This window comes from Podarcis liolepis (assembly GCF_965112155.1).
Source record: "Podarcis liolepis genome assembly, chromosome: Z".
NCBI lineage: Eukaryota > Metazoa > Chordata > Lepidosauria > Squamata > Lacertidae > Podarcis > Podarcis liolepis.
Genome location: NC_139570.1, coordinates 25,749,238 through 25,766,209, shown reverse-complemented (window position 1 = coordinate 25,766,209; position 16,972 = coordinate 25,749,238). Strand labels below are relative to the sequence as shown.

General features: G+C 46.2%; 1 protein-coding gene and 1 long non-coding RNA gene across 8 annotated transcripts in view; both read right to left on the bottom strand.

Annotated features, from left to right (window-relative positions):
• LOC310698359 overlaps positions 1-16,972 on the bottom strand; it is a 525,075-nt gene that overhangs the window by 432,110 nt on the left and 75,993 nt on the right. The gene's annotated exons all lie outside the window — the stretch shown is intronic.
• TMEM164 (transmembrane protein 164) overlaps positions 1-16,972 on the bottom strand; it is a 62,880-nt gene that overhangs the window by 26,479 nt on the left and 19,429 nt on the right. For all 7 annotated transcript variants that reach the window (XM_083485324.1, XM_083485326.1, XM_083485325.1 and 4 more), the window contains exons 3-4: positions 12,269-12,318; positions 5,978-6,044 (exon numbers count right to left, since the gene is read on the bottom strand). In XM_083485324.1, the coding sequence (XP_083341450.1) occupies positions 5,978-6,044; positions 12,269-12,318 (117 nt within the window). The remainder of the gene's footprint in view (positions 1-5,977; positions 6,045-12,268; positions 12,319-16,972) is intronic.

Genomic DNA, 16,972 nt, shown 5'->3' with positions numbered 1-16,972 from the left:
CCAATGCAAAAATCCTGAGGATCCATGTGGATCCGTGCTTTGTCACCACATTTTAAATGGGGAGGGAAGGAAAAACACAGAAGGGACAAGGAGCACAAGAGGGGTGTGCGGAGAAGCAGCTGGCTAACAATGCAGGAGAGGGGTTTAACGGGGTGGGGAGGAGGAAAGGAAAGCAAAATTACCCCCCACCCACCCAAGCCAGCCCTCTCTCTCTCCCCCACCTGCATATTTTTCGGCTGCCTGCGAGTCCCTAGAGCACGGAGAGGAGGAGGTGGTGGGCTGGAGCCTGCACGCAGTGTGACTAGGAAAGAATTAGAAGGAAGGGCTCGATCCTTTCCTTAACCCTCTGCTTGCCAGGAGGGCAGGGGATTCCCTGATCTTTGTTGAGTTTGAGCAAACGCAGCAACAGAAGCAGGTGGGCAGTAAGACCCTGAGGCAGAATGCAGGAAAGCAGCAGCTTCCGCCTTCCCTCCGCCCGCCCGCCCGATCTTATTTTTGCCTGATTTTTGCCTATTTTTGCCCCTGCGCTCCGGCGAGTCAGCTCCAGGGACCACACATTCGCTCAATAACACGCACAGACATTTCCCCTTACTTTTTAGGAGAAAAAATCTGCGTGTTATAGAGCGAAATTTACGGTACCTGGAGGGCACTGACCACATTAAAGACATTAGGCAAAATGTATTGCAGGGCCTACTATATGATAGACCTAGCAGGAAATTTTTGCATCAGCTTTTGTCCTTACGTAGTCTGGTTTTAAAAGATATATTATTTGCACCTTCCTACCAGGCAGACAGGGACGCGGGTGACGCTGTGGGTTAAACCACAGAGCCTAGGGCTTGCCAATCAGAAGGTTGGTGGTTCGAATCCCCGCGACAGGGTGAGCTCCCGTTGCTTGGTCCCCGTTCCTGCCAACCTAGCAGTTCGAAGGCATGTCAAGTGCAAGTAGATAAATAGGTACCGCTCTGGCAGGAAGGTAAACGGCATTTCCGTGTGCTGCTCTGGTTCGCCAGAAGCGGCTTAGGCCACATAACCCGGAAGCTGTCTACGGACAAACGCCAGTTCCCTCGGCCTATAGAGCAAGATGAGCACACAACTCCAGATTTGTCTGCGACTGGACCTAATGGTCAGGGATCCCTTTACCTTTACCAGACAGATAGGGATTTCCAGACTGTGGCCCAAAGATTACAGGTCGCTTCTGAGATTCATTCAGGTGGGCTGTGACATGTCTGTGGATTTGTGGTTAAAGATGGGAGGCACCATATGCATTGCATTATATTATATCTACTGTTTTTTAATGACATGTTGCTGTTTATTTTATTTCTTATATTGTATTGCAATATCAATTCATGTGTGGTGTTGGACTAGGAATTGGGAGTTTCAGGTTCAAATCGATGCTCAGCCATAGGGCTCCCTGGAAAACCTTTGCTCAGTCACAGTCTCGGGCCTAATTTACCTCACAGGGTTATTGTGAGGATAAAACAGGGAGGAATTGAACCATATATGTCACCTTGAGCTCCTTGGGAAGAAAAGCAGGATGTAAATGAAATAAATAAAAGTTTAAAAATGGAAAACTGCAATACAAAATGAAAGAAGTGATTTTTTAAAAAAATGCAGTTAAAACCCACACAGCATCTAGCACAGTGCATTGCAATTGCTTCAACAGATAGAAAAATCATTAAGTGGTCCACAAGCAGTTATTTGCGGAGTTGGGAACTGCTGCTACAGTTAATAGTGAAAAAGCATGGGAGGGAAATGTATGTGGGAGAAGAGAAATTAGCCCATAGGCCCATGGGGGGCTCCAGGCTCTCTTTTCATTGGGGGTGGGGGCAGCAGTTCCAAACACTTAACCATGTTTGAGAAGTTGAGAGGGGAATACTGCCACATTTGCATGTAATGCTAAACCAGACTAGGGCTTAGTGTGTATGTGTAAACTCTCGGGAAGGAAACTGCAGCTGCTTTGTTCCTCCCCTCCCAGGTAATTTTAGCTCAGTGCAGCATTGCAATTAAGACAGAACTCTGATCAAAATGTCATCCAGGTCCTCTGGAACTCCCTCCCTAGAGAAGCTAGATTGGCTCCCTCCTTGTCCTTCCGCCAGCAGGTGAAAATGTTTTATTCTGGGATTTGGGAGACTGATGGGAGTTTTTTTGTTTTTTGTTTTTAAGGAAAGGGCTTTTAAATAGTGCTGTGCTCTTTTTATGATCTGCATCTTAAAATATTTGTTTTTATATTGTTTTAATTCTTAATTACTTTTCAACTATTATTTTTAATATGTTTTTAGCGTTTTGTATTTTATCAGTGCTGTTTTAATTTGTGTAAGCCGCCTTGAATCCTGGTCTGAGAAAAAGGCAGGATATTATTATTAAAAAAACACCATGATCTGCAGCCAGGAAGAAACCTGGGCTGTAGCTCATGGTTAGCAGAGAAGTATTACCCATGACCCTGGGTTTGAATGATACATTAAGCCAAACCCTGTCTTCAAGGCTGGCCTAATACATTTTGGCACCTGAGGCGAACAACAAAATGGGGTCTCCCTCTCCGCCAGGGAAGAAAAGGTTAGAGAAGAGCTACATCAGGAACAAGGGGGGAAATAAAGACCTACATCAGGATTTGCTGCCCCTGGGGATCCTGCCACCCGAGGCAGTTTGCCTCACCATGCCTCATTGGTGGGCCAGCACTGCTTGTCTGTGCTGCTCTACCACACACTATGATAAAAAGGACTGGAGAGGAACAAACTGGCTGTGATTTTCTCCCTAGGAATCAGTGCATTCACACGGTCTCAGTACACCATAGTTTCCTGCGAACCAGGCCATTATTATTTCTACATTTGGATTACCAAAGCCTGCTCTGGCAGAGAACCCTGGGCCTAAATTGCTGCTGTTCACTATGTGGCTAACACGGTCAGGCAGCAGGAACAAACACCCAAGTGCTAAAGTGGGGGCTTGGCAGATCTTTGAATTATAAATGTCAGCGAGCAGATTGTGAAACTGAGCACTGGAAGTACTTTGTTTGTACATCATGGGGGTTTCAATGACACCTTGTTTGTGTCAATCTGTTCAGCGGGTTCTAAGCTTTCCAACAAAAGCTGGGAAAACTACTCCTGCTGGTTATAAAGAAAGGTTTGGTGCTGTGCATATTAGAAATTACCGAACTGACTTTTGTAATTATGACAGCTGGCTTCTTATACACTCGCTTTCATGATATGCGACAATTTCCTCTCAGCCCTAATTAAAATGGTCCAACAGGAAAAGGGGGGTTAGTAAGGAAGGCCTGTAACAGATAAAAGTTGTGCTTTATTTCATTAGCTTTCTGAAGATTAAAGCATTTAAATGACTTGTTTAAAAAAAACTTTTCAAGAAGGAAACTGTATATCTTTTGCATTTCTTTTTAAAATTTGTGTTTAACTTCCCTGTTTTTGTTTGTTGTGTGTGTGTGTGTGTGTGTGTGTGTGTGTGTGTGTGTTTCAGGAAAGTTCCTATATTATAGAATGTCATGGACTGGCTGGATGCAAAGGAGTGGTGGGGGCACCAGCTGGGTAACCTGCAAGGGAAGAAGGCTCAGAGTCAGGGGATTGGTTGGTGGGATGACAATGAATGGTCAGAGGGAGAAGAGGGAGCAGGCTGGGAGGAGGGGGTGTCAGAAGCTGAAGAGGCAACAGGGTTTGGTAAGCAGGAAGAGTCCAGGGCAGAGAGCAGTCCAGAAGCAGAGGCAAAAGAGGAGGCTGGAGAGGAGAAGGGGCCACAGAGCAGAGATCAAACAGGCTGCTGAAGAAGCCAGGGAGTCTCCCCATCCTGCTGCAATCAGCTCCGCTGCCCTCCTGGATACAGGGGAGGGCAGAGCAAAGGGAGACAAGGCAATGAAGTCTCAGATTGATTGGGAAGGACCAGGGCAAAGAGTCATCTTAGGGTGCTGTGGGAAGGCAGGGACTTTCAGTCCTCATAACTGCCTAGTTGGGGCAAGATCTACTGTGGAGAGTTACTGGACTCATTAGGCCTGAATAAAGAGTTAACTTCACTGGCACTTTGTGAGTTCACTGCCCCTCGTATCTGTGTCTGACATAGAAATGGCTTGTCTTAATTCCTCTGCATTAATTCAGAGCAGATACTTATTTGTGACTCACCATGCCAAAGGCCTACAGCAAGCAAAAGTCATTATATCTGAATTTAGCATTTTGTAGGCAAAAGTTAGTGGAGGCAGGTGAACAAATATTTCAGAGGACTAGTGTGTGCTACCACCATCACTGCACCCAGTGACATCCTATACAAATGGAACAGTCTGAAACGGCCTCCCTCTAGGAACACCCACTTATGAGAGGCAAGCAAGTCTTGAACTGGCTTGTCCAAACACAGGGTATTGCTATGCTGCCTGCCTAGTTTTTACCAACAAGATAGATGCCATCTACCTGAGGCATCCCTTTCTCTGCACACTCAAGTTGGGCACTAAGGGGGGAAAGAATCAACAGTTTTTCTGACATGAGCAAGAATGGATAGATTAACCATGTCAGTTTCACTGGCATTCAATCATTCTGTTTTTAAAAATGTATAGGGAAGAGGAATCTGCATTTAATTTGTTTTGACCAGGTTGTATAGATTCTTCCTCGAAAATATGTGTTTTGTATGCTTTTCAGTATATTACCCCCAGAATGCACAGTTTTAAAATACATTTTAAAAGTGAAATTTGTATTTTGTGCACATTTGGGGAAATGGAAATGGCAGTGCAAAATCTGGAGAATGAAATCTGACTGAAAGTTGCATTCTGGTTTGCCAACAAGTTCACTTCTGCTCCTCTCAACTAAAGCCATGATAATCTTGATAATGAAGGTAATCATTAATCTGGTCTTAATCTTAATTAGGGATGCAGGTGGCACTGTGGGTTAAACCACAGAGCCTAGGACTTCCTGATCAGAAGGTTGGTGGGTCGAATCCCCGCGACAGGGTGAGCTCCCGTTGCTCGGTCCCTGCTCCTGACAACCCAGCAGTTTGAAAGCACCTCAAAGTACAAGTAGATAAATAGGTACCGCTCCGGCAGGAAGGTGAACGGCATTTCCGTGTGCTGCTCTGGTTCACCAGAAGCGGCTTAGTCATGCTGGCCACATGACCTGGAAGTTGTACGCTGGCTTCCTTGGCCAATAAAGCGAGATGAGTGCCGCAACCCCAAAGTCGGCCATGACTGGACCTAATGGTCAGGGGTCCCTTTACCTTTTAATTTAACCAGCTGTTGATTCATAAGACATCTCATTAAGATTCTCTGTTGGGAAGAACTGCTAAAGTATCGAAACAAGATTTGAGTTTGCTAACCCAATTCTTTTCAGTCACTGTCATCAAGACAGGACACCTGTTGTTCTAAAATGATAGGCTGGAGAACAAAATCTGGATAAATAAAAATATGCACAGCTCCATAGCTCATTCCAAAATATGAATACCTGGTTATTTTATTTTTGGAAAAGGTGAAGGGAGGCAGCAGTTATGAGTTAACTATCTTTGGAGTCACAACAGGTGCTGTGATTCTTCAGTGGTTTGACTTCACACCCAGAGGCCACTGGGGGTGAAGTCAAGACAGATCGGTGCAAACAACCAACAGTACACAAAATTGCACTCCGTGCATTCAGATTCTAGTCAAATAGTGTGGGGTTATCTTGCTTTAAGTGACCCACATAGTTATATAGCTATGTTTAATGATTGTTTAATTATTTGGTTTTAATTGCTGCATGATAAACATTCTTACCTGAAAAGGAGACATTAGCATAACCCGTACTTCCATTATTACAAATGTGTGTGGTCGAAGATCACTGTACTCTGTTAAAAATGAGAGCATTGCCTAAGTGGTACTGTGTGCTGACTTCCACGTTGGCCTTGCCTGGAATCCACTGCAAAGGTCAAGTGTCTTTCCAGGGAAAGAGTGTTGTTATGGAATGCAAGAGTAATATCTAGGAGAGAACACAGAGTCAAGAAAGGAGAGAGGCAGGTTTTGCTTACTCACCAATCGAGTGTTAACCACAGGAAACAGCAACGCCAAGAGTGCCCCATTAAGCATATGCATCTGCAACCTAAAAAAGGGAAAGTACAGGGTCACCTTTACAATGTAAGAACATACATTTTTTAACAGATGTTCCATATGACTGCATAAAATGTAAGAAGATTTTTTTTAAAAATACAAGAAAATTGCATTATCCATGCCTATCCATATTGGCATTCAGCTGGCTTCAGATGATGCACCTATATACAAGCATTCTCTTCAACTCCTGTTTTAATAACTGTGTTTGTTTTATTGCATATTTTAATTATAGATTGTGAGGGTTTGATTAGCTGCTTGTGCGTGAAAACGTGCTCCCTCAGAGTTTGTGCGACCCCACAAACCTCCGTGTGTGACGGAGCTCCTCAGACATGTCTGCTCTAGTCACTAGTAGAGTCCGACAGTGGCTGTCTGCGGAAGCGTTTCCAGCAAAGAAGTTCCTTAACGGAAACGCGTCTCCTGGACTCACGGCGTGACAGTTTCCTGCGAGGTGTGGGTCTCCCTATGGGAGACTCCGATACCTCCCCACTGTTCTCGCTGGAAGCCTCCCTGAGCCCTCCCTCCTGCTCGCATTCCCTCAGAGACCCACTCCTCCCCCTGCTGGTCCCTGCTTCAGCAGTTGAGTCTCTTTCATCCTGCCTGAGTCCCTCCACCACCTGATGCTCTGATGGCAGTTCCCTGACATCCACCTCCCCTCCAGGGCCCCCCTCACCCCCTCCCAATTCCTCCCCCCTGGGAGGTGAAGGGCTAAAACCCCGAAACGAATCTTCCTCATCTTCTGACGTCTCGAACAATTCTCTCCATCGATCGTCGTCCTGGCCAGCTGAATCCTCCTCCTCTTCAGAATCTGGGAACCCCTCCAACTCCTCTTCCTCGTCGGTGGTGGCAAAGTATTCCCTTCGGAACCTCGCTACAGGCTGAGGTTTACGTGGGAACCTCTGATGAAAAGTCTCTATTAAAACCTCGTCATTGACATCCTCTGCCCTAACCCAGGTGTTTTCCGACTCCGGTTCCCCTTCCCACATTACCAAATACTCTACTTGATCTCCCTTCCACCTGGAATCGAGGATCTCCGCTACATGGTAGCTGTGTTCCTTCTCCTCCATTGCTGGTCCCCTAGTGACCCTCCCCTCACTGTCTCCTCTATACGGTGACAGCAACGACCTGTGAAAAACTGGGTGCAGCTTCATGTGGTTCGGTAACCGGAGCCTGAAAGCCACTGGATTGACCTGCTGTATGACTTCAAACGGACCCAGCCTTTTGGGTCTTAATTTCTTACAACCTCCTTTGAATGGCAACCCTTGGGTTGACAGCCACACCTGGTCCCCCACCCTGATGCTTTCACCTTCCCTTCTGTTTTTGTCTGCCTGCCTCTTATTTCTCCTTAGCCCTGTTTAAGTTGAGTTGGAGCTGGCGATGGATCGCTTCCATTTCTTCCACGAACTGTTCTGCAGCTGGAACGCTCCAGTTCTCCCCCTCCCCCCCTGGGAAGGCTCTGGGATGGCACCCGTGATTAGCCAAAAAGGGGCTCATCCCCGTGGACACGTTCTCTGCATTGTTGTAGGCAAATTCTGCCAACGCCAACTTCTCCACCCAATCATTCTCTCTGTCATTAACATAACACCTCAAATATTGTTGGAGAACCCCATTTGCTCTTTCCGCCTGCCCGTTGGTTTCAGGATGACGGGCCGTCGAGAAATTAACCTCTACATGCAGTAAGCTCATGAGCTTCCTCCAGAACCTGGAAGTAAATTGTTTCCCTCGGTCTGAAACCACCCTCAAGGGGGCGCCATGCAACCTAAACACATTCTCTACAAACAATTTGGCGGTTTCTTCTGCTGTAACCGCATGTGAGCAGGCTATGAAGTGGGCCATTTTAGTTAACAGGTCTACTACAACCATGATGGCTGTTTTCCCTCTAGACCTTGGCAGATCAGTCATGAAATCTATTGCCACTGCTTCCCACGGTCTCTCAGGTGTGGGCAGTGGTTCTAATAAACCAGCCGGCGCCTGCCTCTCCCCCTTGGCTCTTTGGCATTGTTCACACCCTCTCACATACTCCCGCACATCTTCCCTGACCTTGGGCCACCAAAATTCCCTGGTAACCAGCCACATGGTTTTGTGTTGCCCAAAGTGCCCTGCTGTGGGACTATCGTGCAGCTGCTTGAGTACCTTCTCCCTCAATTCCCCTTCAGGTATATATAACGCTCCCTTATAATACAATGCCCCATTTCTCTCCTCAAAACCACCGGATTTGTCTTCCTCCCCTCTGAGATCCCTGAGTTTCCCCTGGGCGTATGCATCCTGCACCGTACCCTCTACCAATTCCCTTTGCCCCACCAAAGTCGCCCCACACACCCAGCGGTCCTCTGGAATGATATGGGTTTCTTCGGGTGCTCCCTCCCCCTCCAAATATTCAGGTTTGCGTGAGAGAGCGTCCGCCCTAACATTCTCTGGGCCTGGCACATAACAAATCTCAAAGTTAAATTTGGAGAACTCTTGGGCCCATCTCAACTGCCTTTGGTTGAGCACTCGCGCCGTTCTCCAGTACTCTAGATTTTTATGGTCCGTGCACACTTGCACTTTATGTTGTGCACCAACTAGCAGATGCCTCCATCTCCGGAACGCCTCATGAATAGCAAGCAGTTCTCGGTCGTACACCGTGTAGTTCCTCTCGGATTTGTTCAGCTTCCGCGAGAAGAAGGCACACGGACGCCACTCTGACTCCTCCTTCCCCGGCTGCAGAAGAAGCACCGCCCCTATGGCTCTGTCAGATGCGTCTGTTTCAACCCTTAGCTTCTTTCGTAAATCCACATGCAGAAGTTGTTCTTCAGAGGCGAAGGCCCTTTTCAGTTCCTCAAACGCTCGCTCCGCCTCCGCCGTCCATACAAACTTCTTTTTATTGCTGAGACAGTCAGTGATGGGCGCCGTCAGATGGGCGAAGTTGCGGATGAACTTACGATAAAAGTTTCCAAACCCTAGGAACCTCTGCACATCCTTCTTGGTTTTGGGTGTTTTCCATTCCAGCACTGCCTGTACCTTGCCGGGATCCATGGCCAATCCCTTGTCTGACAGGCGGTACCCCAGGAATTCCACCTCCTTGGTATGGAACCGACACTTCTCCAGTTTGACCCACAGCCTGTTGGCTTGCAGTCTGCTCAACACTTCTCTGACGTCTCTCACATGTTGCTCCTCATTCTCAGAATACACCAACACATCATCTAGAAAGGCAACGCAATTCTTGTAGAGCAAAGGGCCCAGCACGTGGTTCATAAAAGATTGAAAACACGCGGAGCCTGCTTGTAATCCAAATGGCATAACGAGGTATTCAAACGCCCCCAAAGGGGTAAACATGGTGGTTTTCCATTCATCCCCTTTCCTTATGCGTATCAGGTTGTACGCCCCCCTTAGATCCAGCTTTGTGAAAATCTTTCCCTTCCTCACCCTGGTCAAAATATCATCAATTCTGGGCATAGGGAACGCCACCGGTTCAGTCACTGCATTCAGCCGCCTAAAATCACATACAAGTCTCGGCTTGTCCGCATTTTTTTTGTCCACAAAGAACACTGGGCTCCCCCCTGCTGCTTTGGACTCTCTGATGAAGCCTCTCTTCAGGTTCTTGTCAATGAACCCTCGCAACTCCTGCATTTCCCTGTCTGACATGGCATACAACTTGCCCACGGGAAGCTGTGCTCCTGGGAGTAAATTGATCTGACAATCAAAGGGTCTATGAGGTGGTAGTTGGTCAGCTTCCTTCTCGCTGAACACGTCGCTGAGATCTGCATACTGTGGTGGTACCTTCACCTTCCCCATTACTTCAGTCCCTGCTAGGGTGGCTTGGGCCCCTGCTGAACCCTTCTCCCCTTTGCAGTGTTCTAGGCAATGTGCTGAACCAAAGGACACCACTCTTTGATGCCAGCCAACCAGCGGATCATGTAGAGCTAGCCAGCTCATTCCCAAAATAATGGGAGCGCCTCCCAGGGTGGCCACATTAAACGCTATCAGTTCTGTGTGCCTTGCCACCCTCATTATCATTGGGACAGTCTGCAAGCGGACTCCTCCTCCCAACAACTCCCTGCCATCAATCGTGGTCACCTGCAGGGGGTTGCTTAAAGGGATGGTCTGTATCTGGTGTTCAGCAGCAAACTCCTTGCTCATAAAATTGCAGGAGCTGCCTGAGTCCAATAGCGCCTTTATTTTTAGGGGGTGCCCATTCTGCAGCTCTAGCGACACTTCAATCACTAGAGCAGGTCGAGGAGCTTCTGGCACGGGCACTTTCACTGCTCTTTGGCCTGGCTGCAGTGCCCCAATTGTGGCAACCAGGCGTTGGCTTTTACCTGCTCCGCTCCCCCTTCTTCTCCCCCCTCAACAGCTCCCACCATCCCTTGCCATTCCTTCCTCTGGGGGCAGACTCTGGCAAAGTGGCCTGGCTGTTGGCAGAGATAGCATTTCCGGGGGCCCTTTCCCTCCTTCTTAGCTCCCTCGCTGGTTTTTGAAAATGCGCGCGCGCGCGCTGTTCCGATTTCCATCGGCTCTGCCGGCGGGAAAGCTGGCTCAGGAATGTCTGGAATGCGGAACTCCTTCCAACGTTCCCCTCTCCCTTCCCGCCTCTCCAAGGCTCTTGCCTCCTGCCGCGCTCCTATGGTCAGCGCAGATTTGGTCAGCTGATCCATAGACTCCGCCCTGGGGCTCCGTGCCAGCTCGTCTTTCACCCCCGAAGAAAGACCTTCTTCAAATAGCATTTGAACGGGTGCCGCCGATAAATCCCAACTCAGTCTGTGAATCAGCATGGTAAACTCAGTCCAATATTCACGGACAGATCGACTTCCCTGCTTACAAGCCATTAGCTGTCTGCGCACCACCCCTTCCTCAATATCGCTGGAAAACATGATATCCATTGCACGAAAGAACTTCATTGTGTCCTTTAGTATGTCATTGTGCGTTGCCATTAGGGGTCGAACCCAGTCTCTAGCCCCTTTCTCAAGATGCCCAATTACAAAAGCAACTCGCGATTCCTCATCAGGGAACTCATCGAACTGCACATTAAGGGCATATTGCATCTCTGTCCTAAAAGCATGGTAGTCCTTGGGGTCCCCCCCAAATTTCTGCACCAATCCTGGTACCTTTCTGGGGAATTGCGTGGCTCTCCCCTTCTTGTCTGCATCCTGAGCCCTTCTCTCCTCCAACCTCGCCGTCTGCAGGGCCAGTTGAACCTCCAACGCTCGGTATCTATCTTCCAAGCTTGGATCAGCTCCAGCCCCTGCTCCTCCGGTTCCGGTTGGTTCGCTCATGATGCCTTCTCTTGCACAGGCAGCGTACAAAGACTGTCGGACTGCTGTGAGGGTTTGATTAGCTGCTTGTGCGTGAAAACGTGCTCCCTCAGAGTTTGTGCGACCCCACAAACCTCCGTGTGTGACGGAGCTCCTCAGACATGTCTGCTCTAGTCACTAGTAGAGTCCGACAGTGGCTGTCTGCGGAAGCGTTTCCAGCAAAGAAGTTCCTTAACGGAAACGCGTCTCCTGGACTCACGGCGTGACAGTTTCCTACGAGGTGTGGGTCTCCCTATGGGAGACTCCGATACCTCCCCACTGTTCTCGCTGGAAGCCTCCCTGAGCCCTCCCTCCTGCTCGCATTCCCTCAGAGACCCACTCCTCCCCCTGCTGGTCCCTGCTTCAGCAGTTGAGTCTCTTTCATCCTGCCTGAGTCCCTCCACCACCTGATGCTCTGATGGCAGTTCCCTGACATAGATGTTAGACAGATGAGAGATAGATAGATAGATAGATAGATAGATAGACAGACAGACAGATAGATAGATATAGATGTTTATATTTCAATGCTTATGTAATTGGTATATAATGATGCACATTTTCCCAGTTAGTGACACTTTCCAGTTAGTGACACAGCCAAAAGATGTGCATAACTGAATTTATCAGGCCCATACCTACTGATTTAAGTTTAAAATTATTTAATGTTTTCCTCATCTAATGCTTTTTATTTTCTGATATTTGTTATGTAACTATTACATGCTGCTCTAGGGTCATTATTGTATTGCCGGGTGAGCATTTTAGGAATCATGTAATGTACATTGTTTTAAATTTTCTGATTTTAAATTGATTTTATCTGTTTGTATTTTATCTTGCCAAGTCACCTTTTTAATGAAGTGACTAGCAATCACAGTAGGTTGTTTTTTCTCTGGCGTGTGGCCTAAAATATTTCACATAAAATTAAATGACATATGAAAGTTGATAAAAGTGTTACCTGAAGACAACCATTGCAAGATGACAGGGTGGGCAGGCAAGCAGAAAAATCTGAAATATTAACAAACAAATCACAATTATGTTTTTTATGCAGAGCATGATACAAATAGTTTGCTTCGTTGTTTTAAACTGCTCCATCAGCTTTTGCCAGATGTTTCCATTTATCAGACATTCCATCAAGAGTGCAAATATTCAGTCTCAACTTCTCAACTTCTCTCGGGATCTTTCTCCTTCTTTCAACAGTGACTACTATGACTCACCTGATATCAAAGTTCACTGCCAGTTCACATTAGCTCCACCAGCAGAACCTTAACTTATTGCTCAAGTGGAAGCACTGGTTACAATACCCTACCAAGAGCTACAGTTTCTAAGAACATAAGAAGAGCCTGCTGGGTCAGACCAATAGCCCACCTAGTCCGGGCATCTTGTTCTCACAGTGGCCAACCAGATGCCTGTAGGAACCCCTTAAGCAGGACTTGATCATGATCATTTCCCCTTCTGCAGCTTCCAGCAACTGGTAAAAGCAAACATCTTATCCCTGCTATTCATATAGCAACGGTGTGAGCTTATCAATCAGAATTTGGCTGTGGCCACATAAATAGGGTTGCCATATTTCAAGAAGTGAAAACAATTCAACACTTTTTCCGGTGTGGGCTGCCATACGCCCAGGTTTTCCTGGACATTTTAACCGGCTTTCAAAAATTCCGCCCAGATGCCATTTTTGACAGATTAATCCTGGCTATGTCCAAGAAACTCTAGACATATGTCATCCCAACACATAAAGCACAACAATGACCAAATAAGTTCATGTGATCTGTTAACTTTCAGGGGGGAGCAGAAGAGTAGCAGATTCAAGAGTACACTTGGTATCCAAGTGTTCTGTGACACTTGTGGGGCTTGCTCATCCAAAACTTTTGACAACAGTCAAGTAACATGAAGTACATTAATATCACTGGACATCTTGTCCATCCCTCTGCTCAGTGCAGGTAATCCAGAGCCAAAGCATCTCCAGCCTCTGGCCGAACCTCTCCCCAGCCCCTTAGGTTACTGGTTCCATTGGCCACTTGTTCCTGCCATCAGTAAATTTCAGATGTTCAACCAAAATGAACCCTACTGTAACATAAGCCCATTAGAAACAGTCCTGCCTCTGAGGCAGCAGAGAACCAAGCTACATTCACACCATAAAACATTGTGATACCATGTTGAACAGCAATGGCTCCCCCCCAAAATAATAATAATAATAATAATAATAATAATAATAATAATAATAATAATAATAGAAGCCATAGTTTGCTAAGGGCACTAAGAATTGGTAGGAAACACTGAGTTACTGTACAACTCTCATGAGTTCTCTGTGAAGAAGGAATGATTATTAAACCACTCTGGGGCTTGTAGCTCTGTAAGGGGAATGGGAGGTGGGCATTAATTTCAGTGGAGTGTGGCTAACATTGGATACAACCCTGAGATCCCATGAGGTTGCAGAGCTCATCCACAAGCATTCCCAGGAACCTCTACTGAAGATACTGAAGATCACTGGTAACCAGATCACTGAAAGGCTGACCCCACACAGGAGGGCAAAGAGTTAGACCACATTAATACCATATATTTAAAGCAGTATTATACCAAAGTCTTATTTGTGTTCACTGGAACATCTGGAAGAATGATGCAGCCCTCCCTCCCTGCAAGTGTTGATCAAGTGTTAGTCAGATGCTGAGTTTATGTTTTATTACATATTGCACTCTCCCCCATGTCCTTACTCATTGCTTTTCTAAAATAAACTCTCTTAACCTTTTTGAATACAGTAGGTAGGCTGGTTGTTATAGAACAATATGGTTCATCTCCCATAGGGAAGTTTAGGGAATATTAAAGATATGGATCAACTCTTGCACCCAGTGGAAGCTGGAAGGGAGTTGGCTGGCAGCTCCCCCAAATTCTAGGATAACAGCCCAAGGACTTATGGGGATCTTTGCTTCCCCACTAGTTTGGGCGCTTATAAGCACAGTGGCAGTGGCAGCAATATGGAAAGGTTGGTGCCATGGATGGCAGTTCTCTATGTTCTTTTGCACACTTTAAATTTATGAGTCCTTATATTCATATAATAATTACGAATTAAACCTGGGAGAAAACAGCTGCTATGGGATCTACACAACTATGCCTTATTGGGCAAACAACAAAGGAAAAGTTGGAGGAGTGATGAAACAGCAATGTGCAGAGCCGGCCCAAGACATTTTGGCACATGAAGAAAACAACAAAATGGAACCACACATCCCAGCCATGGGAGAAGAGGTAAGTGAAGATCTGCATGAAGAACAAGGGTGGAATGAAGATCTACATTGGGGCCAAGGGTCAGAGGAGACCAGTAGCACCACCACTGTAGGTGGCAGAACTGGAAGGAGCTGCTGAGGTGACATCAGATCTGGCCTCCAAGAACTGCACCCCAGCTGTTATCTCCACTATGGCAGCAACTGCAGCACTGGTCTACATATTTCTTGGAGGCCAAATCTGCTACCCCTGTGGATCCTGCAGACCAAGGCAGTCACCTCACCTTGCCTCATGGGTGGGCCAGCCCTGTCAACATGACAGTGGACAAAGATGGGTACACATGGTTGGAGCTCAGTAAGCAGACAGCAACATCATTATTCAGAAACTCACATTTCTAGATGGGGGGAAAGGGGGGGTGAAACACCATCCCCATAAATTTATCTAGAGCAATGCCAGTGAAAAGGTCGATATATCAAGATCTTTGCCAGCAACAATTCATGAAATTTGGACTGCATAACTGTGATTTATTTATTTTTTAATGTTGTCCTCTCGCACAGCTGTTAAACATCAAGTGATGAGTGGTTCTGTAATGTGACAGGCAAACCATTTATCTTTGGTGTATATCCCAATTGTGTTTATATTCTTTTTTTATACATAATTCAAGAAAATGCTTTGAATTTTTTTTTTTAATGTAAATATATGAGGGCCATTGTTTTAGTTGTTCCACACAAAACCCCTCTCTGCTTTCAAAGGTTCCCAAGTGTTTTGGACCCAATGTGAAATCTAACAAACTGTTGTGGACAGCACAAAATATAATTTCATAAAACAGCTGGCACTTAGGCACCCCTCTCCCCCAAAATTAGGACTCCCGGAAGGCTTTGGTTGGCACCAAGGGCCCCACAGTCACCATGGGAGCCCAGCAGTTTATCAGGCTTTAGGAGTGCCAGGAATCGATACATCGACCAATTTTCCCTGGGTCTTAATGTCTCTAATGACACCTAGTTTGTAACAAGACATCAACAAGCATGGAAATTGGAAAGGCCAATCCCTGCTTCATGTATGAAACAAAATACATTTGCCACTTCAGTGTTCAGACTCATAAATCACGAGTGACGCTTGTTTTAACAGCCGTCATATGCCAGAAGCCCTATCTGTCAGGGCTGTAAACATTATCCAAGCCACATCGGATCTGCTTAATTAACATCAGTGCTATTTCAACAGCAGGAACTCACGTAATTCCATAGTAATTACTGTCACCTTAACACATGTGCACTGCTAATGACACCAGCCTTGCTATATCCTATGTAACCTATTTGGTGAACTCATTTTTTATTTTGGTCCCTTACTCTGTGCTTAAAGCCGTATTTTTACATAGATAAAGAAGACAATCAATAATCCATTTCCAGCTTTCTCCAAATATCGAAGGCCATGATATGGCAGCTTGCATTATAACTGAGTGAGAACTCGCTCATCTCAAAAATTATTTATCTTATTTAGAAAATGTCTTAACTGCATTATAGTCAAAAGAATCCAAGAGTCAAAAACAAATCAGAACTCAAATACTCCAATACAATGTACTAATCATCAGATAAAAAGCTATTAAAATAGCATTATTCAATCAGTAACAGCCACCTGTGTCAGGCAGTACATAATCTCAGTGAGTCACTTTGTAGAGGGAAAGAGATCTTCCTCCATTCTGTGGCTGCTACTGAAAGGGACTGAAAATCAAACTGCTGATATTGTAATAGTGTTATACAGGTCTATGGTGAGACCACACTTGAAACACTGTGTAGAGTTTCAGTAACCTCGCCTCAAAAAAGGATATTGCAAGAAAAGGTTCAGGAAAAGGCAACCAAAATCATCAAGAACAAGTTCCCCATGCGGAAAGGTGACAACATTTGGGGCATTTTTAGCTTTGAAAGAAAGGTGAATCAGAAGATACATGACAGAAGTGTATAAAATTACACATTTCGCTTTCTCATAATACTAGAATTCAGGGCCTCCAAATGAAACTAAGTGCTGGAAGATTCCAGACAGACAAAAGAAAGCACTTCACCACACAGCAGATAGTTAAAACTGTGGAGTTTGCTCCCACAAGATATTGTGATGCCACCAGTTTGAATGGTTTTTTAAAGAGGATTGGACAAATTCATGGTAGGGGAGGAAGGCTATCAGTGGATACTGGCTTTGTTCTACCTCCATTGTGAAAGGCAGTATTTCTCTGAATACCTGTTGCTGTGAATCACTATTGGGGAGAGCACTGTTGAACCAGGGGCGTAGGAAGAGGGAGCGGGGGGTGCGGTCCGCCCCAGCTGTCATCCCTGAGGGGGTGACAAAATTGTGGGGGGTGGCACTTACCACGGGGCCTGGCCTGCAGCGTGCCCAAGCCACGCATCTCTCCTGGGAGTGACGCAGTGGCTCGGGGCCCCGCGCTGCCTGAAAC